This window comes from Catharus ustulatus, chromosome 4 (assembly GCF_009819885.2).
Source record: "Catharus ustulatus isolate bCatUst1 chromosome 4, bCatUst1.pri.v2, whole genome shotgun sequence".
Classification (NCBI taxonomy): domain Eukaryota; kingdom Metazoa; phylum Chordata; class Aves; order Passeriformes; family Turdidae; genus Catharus; species Catharus ustulatus.
The window spans coordinates 26386741-26403145 of NC_046224.1; the positions used below are offsets into that span (position 1 = coordinate 26386741).

Genomic DNA, 16405 nt, shown 5'->3' on the forward strand with positions numbered 1-16405 from the left:
CACATAGAATATTTATTAACTGGTTTTGCTATTTTTGAGAGCAAAAAATCCATAGGCTGTTTCTCAAACAGTAGAATAGAAAAGAAATTATAATAAAAATTTAAAACATTTGTTTTATCTAACTTTCCTTCTTTTTCCCTTTGGAAAATTATTTATTTTACCACCTATGCAGCAGAGGGAATAATAAAGTTTAGCTGGAGATAGACTTTTCATCTTAGCTGTCATTTGAAGACATTCTGATAAGGCTTCTTAGACCCAGAAATCAGTTCAGAGTACTTTATTCTTTGATGCATCTGTGATGGTTTTGTCCAAATTATTTTTTTCCTATTTTTTTTGTTACAGCTTGCAATTAAAAGGAAAAAAAAAACCAAAAAAAAAGGATTGGTTTGCTTTCTGCAGTAAGAGGTAACCATCCAGTACGAAAAATGACAACACCTTTTTTTTCTGAAGGAAGATAGTAAGGATTTGCATTAATAACCAACACAGTTCTTCCCTACTGGGCTTTCTTCCAGCCAAGATACTAGTCCAAATAGAAAGAAATAGCTTGAAGTCATTCCCTCCTAGCTGACAGTGGCTAGAGAATTAAGTCCAAATCCTTGCATTTTATCCTCCAGTAGATTATTCCATTCAATTCTGCAGCCAAATGAAGTCAAACCAACTTCAGATGTTCATTACTCAAAAGTGTTTTCTAAATATTAAAAAACATTTTCATGGAAACATCAAAATATCTCTCCCAGCTCAGCCAAGACTTCAGATGTTCTTCAGTGCAGTCCATAAAAACTCTAGGTACTTGTCTCTCAGTTCTCCTCTCCTAGGTTTGTTGTTGCTGATGGGGGCAGTGAGGGGCAGAGAATATTTTGGACCTACTGACCTTAACTGAGCAACCCCGCAGTGTTGGTTCTCCCTTCTGGTACTGCAGAAAATAAATCTCAGGAAGAAGAGCTATGTCTTAAATTTGGTGGATTTTCCCCTGGTTGGTCTCAGGGGTCAAAAAATCCTTTGTTCTACACACACTTACAGTGGCAAGATTTCCCTACTTTCCATTGTTGTTTCTGTAAAACAAGAGCATGACAATCCCTTTTCTCCCTCAGAGTCCTCTAGCAGAATGCTAATGTTGAGTAAGAGCTCATCAAAGTGACTGTCAGCTTTACTTTAAGAAGAATTCCAGTGTGTAAACCTCTCGTATCATGACAAGACACTACCTTTCTGGTCTGGAAGTGTCCTTTCTCCAGTCATGTATTTGCCTAATGTTACCATCATCTTGGCTGGAAGAGAAAAGTATGCAAGGAGATAACTTTCAAGGTAGTTCGATTTCTCCTAATGCTCTTGCCTGTGAGTCACTGCTGTTTTGATCATTTTTTGGTTTTTGAACTACAGACTCAATAGATTGTAAGAAGCAAATGAAGGGAAGTGTTTTCTCTCTTGCAGCAATTTAGAAAATGATTTTCATGTTTCATCTGCACAAAGATGATTTAATTAAATACTTTAATCCTGGCCACAAATAATTTGTGTAGTGGTTCAGTGAGAGAAGTTCAGCATTGTCTTGTCACAGAGCGTTTCTTAATCCTGTCGTACCTGCTTGATAATTACTCTCTCAGATCTGTCCTTGCATTAGCTATAAAATTAGCTTAGAGGACTTGGAGGAAAAGAGGAGGGAAAAAATCCTTCAAATTAGTTATAATTTATGATTGCTCTTGAGTCAGCCCTCATTCAGTCTGAGGGGTCTATTGTGAAATGAAATAACATTAGTACTTTTCAGTTTCTGGAGCTGACCAGAACCTGATAATGATATATAGGTCTTTCCTCCACTTCACTTCCAAAACAGATAATGATCTCTTTTTAATGCCTTTGTGTCTCAAGTCATATCTCACATAAATATTTCTTTTGTTTTACAGCAGACATACTCACACAATTCACTTCCTTGCAGTATTGATCTTGTAAGCTTAAATGGGAAATTGTTTATTTTTCTTTCGTAGAAAGACAGGAACTGAGTAGCTCTTCATGTAGTGATAAAAAATGGAAGGTTGTCCCAGAATCTGATCTAAGCCTTGGAGTTTGTTTCCTCATGCAATTAATGGGCTAAGTGACAGAACAAGAACTTTAAATTCAATCAGAAGGTCACATCTTATTCTAGAAGGACAGAAACTAGCGTTTCATATGTTACAGAGGAGGTCTTGTGTCCTCCTCTTTTTTGTTACTTTGAGTAGCTAAGCACTACTGAAATTGAATCTTACATTTCTTACTCCAGTTTGCGAAGCACAATTGACCATCCATATTTTACAGCATTGAACACAGAGAAGATCTTACAAATTAGACAGAAAACAGTCTTGTCAAGAAGAAGTTTATTTCTGAAAATGCTTAGGGCATGATAGGAAGCAAGTGTAGGTCCAAGCTAAAAGAAGTGCTAATGAAGTGTGGAGTTAAGAAATTACTTACGACACTGTAATAAAAGGTGGCTGAAATTGGATGGATTAAAATACAAGTTAATTAGGATACATTTGAAAATAATACGTGTGCAAGATTACTGCAAGAGTTATTCAGAACCACCTACATTATCTTTTCTTTGTGAAAAGTAAATCCTAGGCAGGTCTGCCTGGGACTACACAGTTGGATTATATAAGTGAGTACAATGTTTGTGCACCTCCAGGAAAGAATCATGGAGAAGGAAGATCAGTTCTGCCTTCTAAAAGGGCAGAGGTGGAAGCTGAAGTGAGATACTGAAGGGAGCACAAATCTGCCCTCAGTGCTACCAAAGGATTTACCTTTTTTAGAGATTAGAACAGATTATCTGTAAACATCCCATTTACTGGTTGCTTTTGGAGACATAAACTGATGTCCTGACAATTTTGTTTGGAGTGATTTAAGAAATTATTGCTATCATCTCTTCAGTACTTTTCCATGAACTATATAAACAGGCTTTATGGAGACTTACTGTCCCTCTCACTCTCCATTCAGCTGTTGTAGAGGAGCAGTGGAGAGTGCTGCAGCTAACCCAGATAGCTGGACACCAAGATGAACTTGGTGGGCAGTAACTCCTGCTGTGGGGGGTAATTTCTCAAATTAGTGTGCTTGCTTCTGCAGCATTTATGTGACTGAGGTCTGAATTAATTCTCACAGTATTAAATCCAATGGAAATAAAGATTTCATCACTACATTTAACTGAGTCTTACTGATCTTCCCAATATGCAGCCAAAATTGTCCTCTGTATCTATCGTTCTGTTTTTGACTTACTGCCTTTCTAATCTGCAAATGCATATATTAACTTCTTGCTGGTTTTTAGTACTTGAAAGGCAACCCATTTTCAATTTACTAAAATATTAAATATGTTTCTGCTGTAATTTGTATTTATTATGGTGCTTAATGTCTATGCAGCATGAATGACAGAAGGTGACATTAATTTCCATCACATGGAACTATGAGCCAAGAAAGGGTCTGGTCTGACATGTGACTATCTGATGAGTGAGGGACTTCTATTTTTCCTACCCAAGAAAGCAGAGAGGGAAGCCCTTAGTTTTGTAATTTATTTCTTCTTTAACACAAAAGAGGCTTATGATACATATAGGCTGTGAATAATTTTCTCATATTTATCTCATACATTTATTCCCTTTTATAAGAGCAGGTAGTGTGCCATCTGACATCTGTGCTTAAGAGGGAGCGAGTTAGCTAGGTCCATTCTAGAGATTTCAGTTTTAATTTTGTTTTCCATTTCATCCTTAGACAGGTGAAGAGGAAAAATAAGTAAATAGAAATTTACTGATACTTGGCTTGCTGTTTGTATACTTTTGGGTTATGAAATTTATTGAGATGCAAGATAGATTCAAAATTCATAACAGCATTTTACTACTTCATAAAGCAGGCGTTGCTTACACTTCATGCGTTGGTAGGGATTAAGGGGATTAGCAGATACCAGAACTTCCTGCCCTTTGCATGCTTTCCTGGAGCAATTGCACACTTGGCTTCCTGCTTCTTGATGTCCTCAGAATTCTTAATTCTCTCATGCCTCTCTCTCATTTTACTGTGGAAATATGAGGGGTTTTAATATATGAGATGATCATTTTGATTCTTTAGTATTTTTTAATGAAAGTTTGAGTGATAAACCTTACTATTAAAGTAACTTTTTAAAAATCAGTAAAATTAGGCTCAGATTAATAAAGGGATATTGTTGTTTAAATTTAAATCTAGGGGGAGATCCTATACAAAATTTATAAAGAAGTTCACAGAAGCTTTTCCAAGCTGCTGCCTTATTTTTAACCACTTAGGTATTTTAAGTTCTGCTGCTGTGCCTGCCTACAGATGCTGTTGTTTTGCTGAAGTCCAGCAGATGCTAACTATTTTCAGCCCAAATCCATTTTACATCTTACCTCTCCTGCACATAACCTTTTAGAAAGTCCACACAAGTTGACCTCATTGCAGGGGATGGGTTTGTGGGATGCTAATGTGATGTTTTACATACTAATGTAGGGGAAGGAGCACAGAGCCAGAACAGAGAGGGGAGGGCCTGTGTGAGAAGTTGGAGGGATGCTTTTTCATAGATGCAGATGACATGTGAGGCAGTCTGCAGTCTGACCAGTGCTAAGCCCTTCAGCTTCCTGGAAGAGAACCAAAAAGACCTTTCTAAACATTAGGACTGGTAGACTTCTGCCCTCTTTTTGCTTTTTATCATATAATGTCAACGTTATCCAGTAAGCAAACTCCCAGTAATGAACTCTGGGTCTCTCCCCATCTGTCTCACTAAATGCCACTTGGAACAAGTGCCTTTTCGTTTGACAATAAAATCAATGAATGAAATATTAGAGGCCTGAATGATATGATGTGCAGAATACATTATGGGACTTGTTGTGTTTCAGTAGACAGCAAGTCTTGCCCTTTCTTCCTGTTATCACAAACAGATCTACTTAATGAAACTGGTGCCTTCTGCTAATCTCTCACCTCTTTGCCTTTGGACTTCAACTCTGTTGCAATACTTCAAAGACTCTCTGACTCAGAGCTGTGTGATAAAATTCTGTATTTCCTGCATACTATTGGCCTCACATTTTTCATCTGTTTGTCTTAATTAAAGCCAGACTTGCACTAACTAAATAATTAAACAACAGAGAGGGAGAGGGAACTTAAGCTGATTTTCATAACACTAGTTTTTATCCCTTTACTTAGTTGAGATCTCCTTCTTCCTCTTTGCTTGAAGATTCTTCAGAACAGCAGGAATCACTCATTACTAAGCCAATAAACAGGGACAAAAGGGAAATGTCAGTGCTGAGACAGACTTGTGTTAAACATCTGAAAACCATTGGTACTATCCACAAAGAGTGATCTGCAAAAAACTGAAGAATGGCTGGTTTATTGCATTTTCCAAGCCTTACTGGATTCTTTATCAGGAATATTAACTGCTTTGTTGTTTTTATTGCTTTTTCCAATCCTTATGGGATTCTGCATCAGGAATATTAACTGTTTTGTTGTCATGGTAGCAAATGTGTCATATGTGTAGTAAACAGCTGTAAACTAAGAAAACAAACTAGTTAATGCTTGCTAGCAATCCACAAGGCATCCTGTATGATTTATTGGTGGAGGTGAAGGTACTGAGATCAATGTGAACTCAGGATGGCTGTGTAATTTTACCTTTGTGCCCATCATGACTCTGTAGTATTGGTCATGCTGGCAAACCTGAGCCAATGCAATGTATGATTTCAAGTTGGGTTTACAAGCAGACATATTTTCAGCAAGAGAACAGCTCAACCGCTTTACCTTTAAATCCAGATGTCTCCAGAGTACAGATTGAAAGACAGAGAAGAATGTAGAGAAAGGACGGTTGTTTTCAAATTCAAGACCAATTCTCTGCACAGTTATTAGGTATTTGCAGTGCTCCATCTCTTGCTAAGAAAACAACTTGCAACACTTCTATTGTGTTTTCCAAGTTGTTCTTTTTTTCTTCTCCACTGCCTGAGTGCAGAATCATGCCCTACTGAGAGAGGCTGCAGCTCACTGAAGAGGTGATCTGTGTCAGATTGCACAGCTGGTCAACTTAGGAACGAGGAACAGATCCCAAGACTCGAGCTCATCACGAAAGCATGAATATATCTGATACAGGCACTGTTTTGTAGCATCAGGCAGAAGCATTTCTTACTCTGTAGGCTCAAGATGCAAAACAGCAAGTCGTTGTCTGGTATCAGAGCTCTGTCCTCATTAATGATACTGGTTTAATTGTGCTTAATCATTAGGTGTGAACAAATATTTGCTGTGTCATCTTACTGTCTGATACTCCTGATGCATAAATAATTCTTAGCAGTAGTGTTTGTGAGCTCTAACCTGTCTTGAAGCCCGTAATTAAAAGGATAAAGTGAGCTGTTTACACAAACTGTCAGTGTAGTAAGTGTCCTTAATAGCATTGGCAAGGAGTGCTAGGCAGGTAGCATCATCTTACTGCAGTCTGTTCTACTGAAGAGACAACTCCTGAATTTTCATCTAGAAGAATTTGCAGAGGTTGGTAAAGCCACATAGCCAAAGGGAAATGCAAAGCTTGTTTATTTTTTTAACAGAACTGAACCCAACAGAGGGGAAAAATAATGTCAACATAGTTGGATTTCAACACCACATAGTATAACTTGGCAACCTTTTTCACATTAAGTGGATGACTGCAGGCCTTTTCTATAATTTTTTTTTCTGGTTTGTTTTGATTTTTTTTTTTTTAAGTGTCGCTAGAAAACCAACCCGTTTCATTTTGTTCATCTTGTTCAGGAGGGTTTCTGCCTCTGTTTCTGTATTCTGGAATTTCTCTGATTCTCGGGGAAGGTACTTATGATACATACACTGATTTCTTGCTTACAAACATTCTTGGTGTGTTAATCAATTTAAAAGATTTGTTCCTTTTAAATAAAAAGAAAGGGGCGTTAATATCTTGCTGCTAATATATGATAACTGCCCAAAAGGATATGAAGTAGGAAGCTGTGCACAGTTTCCTTGAGTAGTCTTTGGAATATTAGGAAGCTCTTATTCTCTTTCTCTAATTCCTTGCTAGCAAAGAAGTTTACTATTCCAACAACGTCAGACAGCAATCACTGAAACCTGATGAAGTGTAGTGATGCAGTGATGTGGTGAAAATGAGGGACAAACAGACAACTTCGAACCTCTGTTACCTGGTGTGAATATGAGTTAAGATCATTCAGTTAACATCACTACTGAAAAATGCAGCTGCCTGAACGTCAAGAGGAAAGTGATGAGACATGCCTGCAATCCCAAGGGATGTACCCAAAGTAAATCTATGTCAGGGCAGCACATAGCATTCAGAGATGTGGGAAGGAAAAACTCAGCTATCAGTGGACCCAGTGAGCTGACAGCTGCTCAAAGGTGAGCTGAGTGGGAATTTCTGAGTGATTACTGGCAGTGACAGTTCAGGCACTAGGCTCTCATTAGGGACAATCTCTCAGTGCCTAAAATCGGTGCTCTGGGTCTCACAAGACCTGGCACCTGTTCCTAGATCACCACTCACCTCCCCAGTGACCTTGGAAATGTCCCTCCATCACCACGAGCCTCAGTTTCTCCTGCTGTAAGTTCTCCTTAATGAAGTGCTACTACTGAAAGGCATTGCATCAGAGCCTTATTGATCACACACTGCATCCTGCTGCTCGGTTCCCCACAGCCGAGACACGTTTCACAGATGGGCTTTGTGCCAACAAAAATGTGCATAGCAGGACCTTATCCTCTTTATAAAATTGATGCACTTAGGACAGGCAGAGTCATAGTGCATGGATATTTACTTTCTGCTCCTCACAGTTTTATTACATTATCTTTGGCAGCAAAAACAAAAAAAAAAAGAAAGCGTTTTTTTGTTCAGTGTTTGCTTATATATTCATAGCCCAAATTCAGGCAGTGGTTTTAATAGCTTGTATATTCCTGAAACTCTAGACCCTTTCTCTCAAATCAGTGCCTGAATATTAGAAGGGGTAGATTTGAATTGACTTTGTTCACAAAGATGTTTTGCTGCTTTCAGAGAAAGAAGTTTTCAATTTTACAAGAGTGTGGGGTTTTGTATTGAATAAATCAAAATTTTAAAAGGAGACTATAATAAGGGAAAAGCCATTGGTGTGAATAAAAAAGTAAGCTGTGTAGTCAGAGCAGTGGGTACATCTTGCTGACCTCCTGCAGCCTGGTTAAAAAAGAATATTTACCAGCTGGAAAAAGTTTATGTGAAGTCTCCTATTGCTGTTCATTAGATGTCAGTTCTACAGCTGGGACAATTTGTACTATAAACAGTGACATAAAAACTGAGGTGAGGAAAGACTGGCTGAGCTGCCTGTGTAGCTGGTACATGGGCTCATTCTTACAATTCTTCTGCTCAAGCTTAAAATTGCACAACCATTTCATTCTTCTCCAGACTCCCTGCCAGAGCACATTTCATGGCAATGAGTTGGGCATATCACAGAATGGGTCCAGGTGGGAAGGGACCACAGAAAACCTCAAAAAGTTTTGTGGCAAAATGAAAGGTTTTTTTCTACATTTACCCTCTTGTTCTCAACTGCTGAGAATCCATTTCCCTGAAATTCTGCAGATGAAAGTGCTGCAAACATTAATGATAGATTTACTAGCTTTGCTGGGGTTTGCTGGACTTCTCACTGTCCTCTTAATTTTTCTAACAAGCTCCTTGGAGGACATTAGAAGATGAGTGGAAACCCAATATATTTTCCTCTCTTGATTGATTTCATTCTTTCATCTTTCCTTATGAAGATGAATCAGATTTACATCTTCACCCCAACTTCCTCAATACAGTTCTGTATACTGCATCCTCTTGATCACCTTTTATGTATGCCTTTTGAATCCTCCTTCCTACCACATACAAAACATCTGTCATGTTTCTCTCTGTGTCAACTCTGGCCAAGTTATTTTTCTTCTCTGGTCTGAGTTGTTTTAACTTCTTCTGTCGTTGTCACATCACCATCTCTGAATACATCCCGGAAGTCAGCTGATACCATTGCTTTACATCCTTGTTTCAGCATTGCCAGAGTTTGCCTTTATTCCTTTCGCTTGTTCTTTTGCATTGAGTCAACCTGGCTCATCTTGACTTTCTCTGCCCTTGATATGTTGTATCTACCTCTGCCTCATTTGTCTACCATCCATTCTTACCAGGTATTCACTGCCCGTGTCCTCTCTCCTTCTCCTGGCACCAGTGCATTATGCACATGATCTCCTGTGGAGCCATCCTCTCCTCTTCTGAGCCAGTCCTGCTGTACCTTCAGGGAGCTGCTCTTTGGCCTCCTTCTCATCCAACCTGTGCCTCAATAACTCTCCATGCAGTTTCTCTCCATGAGTATTTAGTCCACTAAGAAGGAGTAATGGTTGCTGGGAAACAGCAATGTACTTAATGCAAATGAGATATCAAGCAAAAAAGTTAAACTTTTGCAGGGGCCATTTTTCCCTGAAACTTCACATTTCCATATGTAATAAAGAAGCTCTTCTCAGTAGAGACTATATATTTGCACACCCATATCTGTACATATTTATGCATGTATATATGTGTGTGCATGTGAATGTGTGCGTACAAATGTAATGCATATATCTATCACATGTTTGCATGCCTGTGAAATAAATGCACAGTAGAGGTCAAAGTATTCAGTTCTGTTGAACACTGTATCCTGTACCATACAGCTGCATGAGACAGTGTCAGACTGTATTTTTAGGGTCTGGCACACTTGTGTTATAGAGCACACATAAAGTTTCATGTGTGTATTTTACATTGGATTCATGGTAATTTTTTTTTAAACTTTATAGAGGAAAGTCCTGGGGGATTTTGTGCTTGAAATGTATTTTCAGAGGTAAGTCAGGGCATTTGTTGCATGAGAAGACAGAGTCTCTTTTTGGAATGAGAGAGGACATGGCAGTAGAAGAGAGGAATGAGCCTGGAAGCAGGAAAAAACATGCATTTATATAGACAGCACAAGAATTGCAAAGGGCAGCGATAGTGAGGATGAAGAACTTGAACTTGACAGTGATCTGAAGAAGTGGATGAGAGATGTGGCAGGAGAAGTGAAAGATTTTATAAGCCCCATATTTTGTATGAACCAATATATGGTCAGGGGCAGGAAGGCCATCAAGAAAGGGTCAGTCACTCAGGCAAGACTTAATATGAAGTGCAACACATTCAGTTGATATCAGTCAGTTTAAGTGCACTAATTTAATTGAAATAATTCTGATTTATACCAGCTAAGGTTTTGGCCTCACACATTTCAGAAAGGAATGGTGTCTTATGCAGTTGTTTAAAGGTTAAAGAAAAAGAAATCAGGAGAAGCAGAAAAGAGGCAAACTACATTAATCAAAAATTTTAACTCTGAATCATGCAGAAAATAACTCTGCTTCATTGTACCAGTATGGATTCACCTAGTCATGACAGTGTTCATCAGGCTTAGTATTGGCCAATTTAGAATATTTCCAGCATTGGGAATATGTACATTTTCCCCTTTTCCCTTCTGTCAGTTTTTTATTCTCTGTGTCCCATTTTGGGAACAGAATGCTGCAGTTCTGAATCCTGCCAAGCCTCAAACTAAATTCTTATTGAGTTCTTCTCCTCTCTTTCAGCTTACACTGAAGACATGCATTACTCTGGTAGTAATAATTACTCTGGCTATAGCTCCAGCATTTGTGTCTTTATTAAATTCCTAATTATCTAAACCAAAGCTGTTAGAGTAGTTAGAAGCAGCAAGTTCTGTTCTGTTCTCCTTTAATATTCTCCACAGTGTAGAAATTGCTTACTTACTTTGTTTTTAGAGGCTGAAAACTACTTTGCACTTGATTTTAACTTTGAAGGCTTCTACCAGATACAACTAAACCTTGCAAATCCAACAACCAGGAGAACTGAGCTGAAACAGATCTTTTCAGCTCACCCTTTGGCCATGGGCAATCAGAAGGTGATATCCCAGCCCTTCCCTGCCCTTTAATATGCCTTTTTATTTTGTCCTTTCTGGAAATGTCCTGATGTCCTGAGAAAGTGCAGTTCCCACAAAGTGTTTGCAGTGGGTCCAGTGCTCTTACTTTAATGGCGTGGAGTCATGTAAAAGCCATTATAGGTTAAAAAGAAAAAAAAGTTTCCACTAAAGAAGATGTTGAAAGTACCTGTAATAACTATAATTTTTTACTACTATTTTTATTGTTTGTAATAGCAAAATGTGTCAAGGCAAGAGCTGAGTTTAAGGTCCTGCATACCACAGACTGTAGAGAAGATGAAATCCTCTAAAACTGAAAAAAATTAGGGCAGAAAAGGAAATAATTGTTCACAGGCACCAAGATTGGCACCAAGCAAAAGTAGCAGATACCAGACCCAACATAATTAAAAGCTGATACTCCTTCAGATGTGCCATGAGTCACTGTGTCCAGAGGACCCCTATGAGAAGAACCACCACAGAGCTGCACTATTGTGCTCTGTGTTGCACAGTTGCTCCTCCCTGGTGCTGGAGACAGCTCTGTGCTGGATGGAGCTGCAGCCTGGCCACATGCTGCTGCTCTTACCCTTTCAGTAGAAAGTAGCAAACACTAACTCTGAGGGTTGACATCTGCAATATGTGAGACAGGCAAAATGGAAGAGGGGTAAAGTTTTTTTCAGGGAGAATTGAGCAAGAGGCTGTTCGGTGTCACCCAAGAAATCAGAATCACAGCTGGGAACTGAGTTAAGGTCTGGAGTTCCCTTCAGCATCTGAGTTACAGGATAATGCTTTCCCCTCCATTAGCCACCAAAAATCTGTGAAGTAAAAGCAGAATTGAAGGCACTGAGTTGTCAGGTTCAGAAGTGTCTGTTTTTCCATGGAAACCTCTTCCAAGCAACAGCCAAGCTTCTCATCATGTGAGAGCTGTGAGGCAGCTGTTCTGTGCAAAATGCTGTAGCTGCAGCTGCTTTCTGGAGAAGTCTCAAAGCACAGGCAGGCAGCACATAGCCCCATTCCCAGCAATCCAGCTGTAATTCTGTCTGACCGGTAATTTTTCACTGTGGTCATGCCAGAATCATAGCCTTGTTTTCTCTTGTCTGGCTGTTAGTGGTGATGTATGAAGAAGTAAGAAAGACAGCTTAATTTTCATAAGCTAACTTGTGCCTGGAGTAACAGAGAGTGAGAGGAGTGCACTTAATCATAACTGCAAGACCTGAACAGAAAATGATAGAGCTTTTCCTGTTAGTTGTGGTATTTTATTATAATAACTCTTAGGAAGAAGAAACCGGCAGCTCAGAATGCTGAAAGGTTCAGATCCATTACAGCAGGCACCGTGTTCTCATCTGCTGGAAGAATAGCTCACATAACTCTTATGCTTGCCTTTCCAAAAGGCTCTGCCGGGAGGGAACTCTACTCTATCCTGCCTAGAAAACCTGAATTCAGACTGAGGTATGATCAGAGGTGAAGTGAACCTGGTGATGGTTCCTGCAGAGCTGTGAGCACCTAGCAGGGCAGGCACAAAGGGTGGCAGAGGGACAGGCTGGCCGTGGTCAGAGAGCTGTTCAGTGTGCCTGCTTCACACCACGCATCCCTTTGGCCAGTGCCTCATGTCTGTAACTTTGAGATGCACTTGATAAATAAAATAACTAAATGAAATAGCTGGTCGTGGACAGATATTCTCACAATGATTCCTTAAAAAACAAAAACTGATTAAAGCTCTGAGTGAAAGCTTTTGTGTGAATTTTTAGTTGGTTTTAATTGGAAGGACAAAACTTCATATTTATTTTTTGTTTTACCTTTGAGATACATGGAATAATGTGGTCTATAGGCTATATATTAAGCATCTGTATTATGTGTCACATTGTTTTATATTATTTAACATGAGGATGGTTGTACATTCTTAGATGTTATTTTGATATCTTCAGATCAAAATATTTGGGGAATGTCTTCCAGAAAATATTTCTGATTTTCTTTTTTCTATATTGATTCAGAATGAAAACCTTTTTGGAAATATTAATATTTGCTATGCAGCTGAAGTTCTGTTTTCTGGATTACTTCTGCCTTAAGATCATAGAGACAACTAAGGGGAAATAAAAATATATTCTTCTTTGGCAGAGACAGCAACACTTTTCCAGCCTAGAGAAAATAGAAATATAACTAGAGAAGATGGAAAGCATATCTCCATAATTTTCTCCAAGGTGGCTTGGGAGACAAGCCATCACATCTGCCTAATAGGCTTTTATGCACCAGTAAGAGTTACGACAGCCTGACACGTTGCATAATGCTGTACCTTAGGACAGTATGTGAATGTGTGCACATTCCCAGGCCACTGCAAAAGCAAACCAAAGCATGTTAGCTCATACATTTTACTGTGTGTTTGTGACAAGCTAAAAGGACATGTACAGGCAGTTATTCCGGCTCAGTTGATACAAAGTAAGTCACATTATCTGATCCATGTATCTGAGTCCTAAAGCTTACATGATGTTCATTTCTGCCTTCATCCGTGTCCCATATCAAATCTCAAGGAATGCTAGTGAAACTGAGATTTCTTTTCTGGTGTCTTCAAAAATAAAGGGAAAATGAAGAAGGAAATTATACAACTGCAATAAATACATGCAAACACAATTTCCTGAACCTTTTTTAGTTTATCTCAGCATGAGAAATAATAACTAAGAAATAAGTATTTCAGAGGTAAGTTATTAGAACTGAGATTTTGGACTAGTACCTGGGAAATGAAAACCATTAACAAGCGTTAAGGTTTGTTCATTTTTTCTTATCCATTGGTTTAAACGCTGAAGTCTGTAGCATGTTGATGGTGAAGAAATTTGATACCTGCTTCTTGCAAATGGAATTCTAACATTTCTTTTGATGGTAGCTGTATTATCCTGAGAAGGATCTGTGGACTGCTGAGTTGTGAAATGTGCTATTAGATGATGGACAGAGTCAGTCTCTTCCTGCCAGCTGTGCCAACCTATTCCAGCCCACTTTCATTTTCTCTTGTTTTTGCGGGTTTTTTTTTTTGTTTTTCCCCTCATCCTTTACAAACCAATGTTTCTCATCTCGATTTATTCCAGTTCAACTGTAAGAGAGTGGCTATAAACAGGCAGACTTCCTGTTTGGAATCAACAAATGTTGGTTTAAATCTTGTCCTTCAGCCTCCTTTTGCCTTAGGCTCCTTTCAGCCAGTTGAGATGCCTTTCATATTTCTTCACAGTATATGGCTTGTGATGTCTGATGTGTGTTCCATGTGTCTCACAGGTTGAGAGATGCTGTGGTTTATCTGTATGAGCAGAGTTGGTTAGGACGTGTTTGCCTCTGGCTTGTAATTTCCTTCATTTGCCTGTGCATTGCACTCTATTAGCATTACCAGTTTTCAGTAGCACATATGGGTCTTTGATATGATCCTTTAGCCCTCTCCCAGATTTTTCACCTTCTTAAAAATTATATATGGGGTCTAATGTGAAAAATTATATATACTGTATAATAAATATGTAATGGTGTAGGAGAGACATCACTGGAAAATAAGGTCTGGAGAGGAGTAACATGTCTTTAGGATAGGGTAGGATGATGCTAGAGTGGTGTGGAGTGGACTTGATAATCTCTTAAAGTTATTTTTAGATTGATTTCCATCCACTCCTTGAATGCTTTCATAGTGTTCTGGTTTATTTTTTATATGCATTGGCCAATCACTGCTGCTCACACTCTTTGAAACAGCATAGGAGACATATTGGGGTTACTGACATTCTACTGAATTACAGATACCACAGGAGAATATTGCAATCACCTTTCAAGACAGTTATAAAACTGAATTAATTGTATCTGTCTTTATGTCTTGTTCTCAGCCCAACCTTGGACCATACTGAAATTTTAGTAATACATAGCTGTGGTTCTATGTAAGCAACATATAATGATCATTTCAGGCTTACAGTGCACTGCTGTGACCACACACACAATTTTATGAGCATAGCTGGGATTTGAAAATGAGCCTTCAAAGCATGATGCTTAACTGCTTTCTCAAAAGGTTACAAAATAATTTCCAGTTCCAGTCTCAATGCCCTCACTGAGCATGTTCCTCTTTCAAAGCACCATTCCTTTTCCTTCCTCTGACTAGATCCAAATGCAGTTCTCCCTTCCATCCTCTGTTACCACAGCATCATTTCAATCACTTCTCTTATTTACATTTTATACACCACATTTTAGGATACATAATTAAGTCCTTATCTATACAAACATTCATTTTTCGGTTGATTTTCAAGCAGTGCAAACCTTCTAGACACATTTGATTTAACATACATTTTACCCAAGCTGAAGCCAGCTGCTAATCAATGCAAGATAAACTGAAATAAAACTGAAGTCATAATTTCTATGCAGCATTCTACACAGTCTCACCTAAATGACTTTTAAATTACTCTCTTAAATTAAAATGGTGCAACTTTCTTATGCAGGTAAACTCTTCAAATCCAGAATTTTTTGGAGCAAAAGGGGTTTACTTTGTGACTGAGAAGAAAAAATCCATGAAACTAGTAGGGGGAGCATGGGAAGAGAATAATTTGTTATATTGAGCCTTGTTCTTCAATTGTGTTATCTCCATCAGAGTATGAACAGATCTTCATATTAGATGATCATTTTACCAACACTTAATTCTCACTAGGAGGATTCTCCATCATTGTATTCCAAAATCAAGCAGCATTCAGATTTGTCTGGGTGACATATTTCTGTCAGCATGACAAAGGTTCCCACAGTGTTTAATTACTCAGACTAGCCAGGGAAGAAGGGAAGAAATGAGCCGTGCTGAATTTGCTGTGCCAGGCTTGCTTGTCTGTTACATAAGCTGGCTTCTGCTGAAGGCATGGAAGGAAGGCAGCACCCCAATTTCTGCCTTCTCTTTCCACTGGTTGTCCCTCTTCAGGGACAACTTGTGTGTTTTCCTGCCTGTGTGTTTTCCATTGATTGACTGTCTTTTATCTAATGATCTTCTTGCAATTTGCTCATTTTCCAGGGCAGCAAGTTCTTGGCTTAGTGGAGAACCAGAGTGATTGGTATTTGGGCAACCTTTGGAAGAACCATCGGCCCTGGCCAGCACTTGGGAGGGGCTACAACACAGGTAGGACCTGAGGGTTTGCTTTGAATTAGCACCTGCATTGAGTGTGCAGTCAGTCTCCTGGTGAAGAGAGTATGAGATGTGTTAATTTGCACCCCCCTTCCTAAGCTACAGCTAAATTTATCTTTTTAAAAAGGAAAAATGATACAATGTCATGCATTTTGGAGTTTCTGGTCTTCTCTGAATGGTGTTAGAAAAGATTGTGTGACATTCTTTGGGGAAGAACAGTTTTCGGGAATCTGACGGGTCCTCACCACATCTCATACAAGATTTCTGTCTGTGATGACTTGTACATAGGCCCAGCAGGAGGGAATGAATAGGAGTTGAGGCTCATTTTCTGTAGAGAAGTAAATGGTATCACAAAATGTTAGCCCAATAAAGATAATAACTCCTGCAGGACACC

The 16405-nt window shown here is 38.9% G+C and overlaps 1 protein-coding gene across 1 annotated transcript in view; it reads left to right on the forward strand.

The window, feature by feature from the left end:
* Positions 1-16405, forward strand: part of LARGE1 (LARGE xylosyl- and glucuronyltransferase 1) — a 277613-nt gene that overhangs the window by 193703 nt on the left and 67505 nt on the right. Inside the window, exon 7 of the mRNA XM_033058741.2 lies at positions 15901-16005. Coding sequence (XP_032914632.1) covers positions 15901-16005 — 105 coding nt within the window. The remainder of the gene's footprint in view (positions 1-15900; positions 16006-16405) is intronic.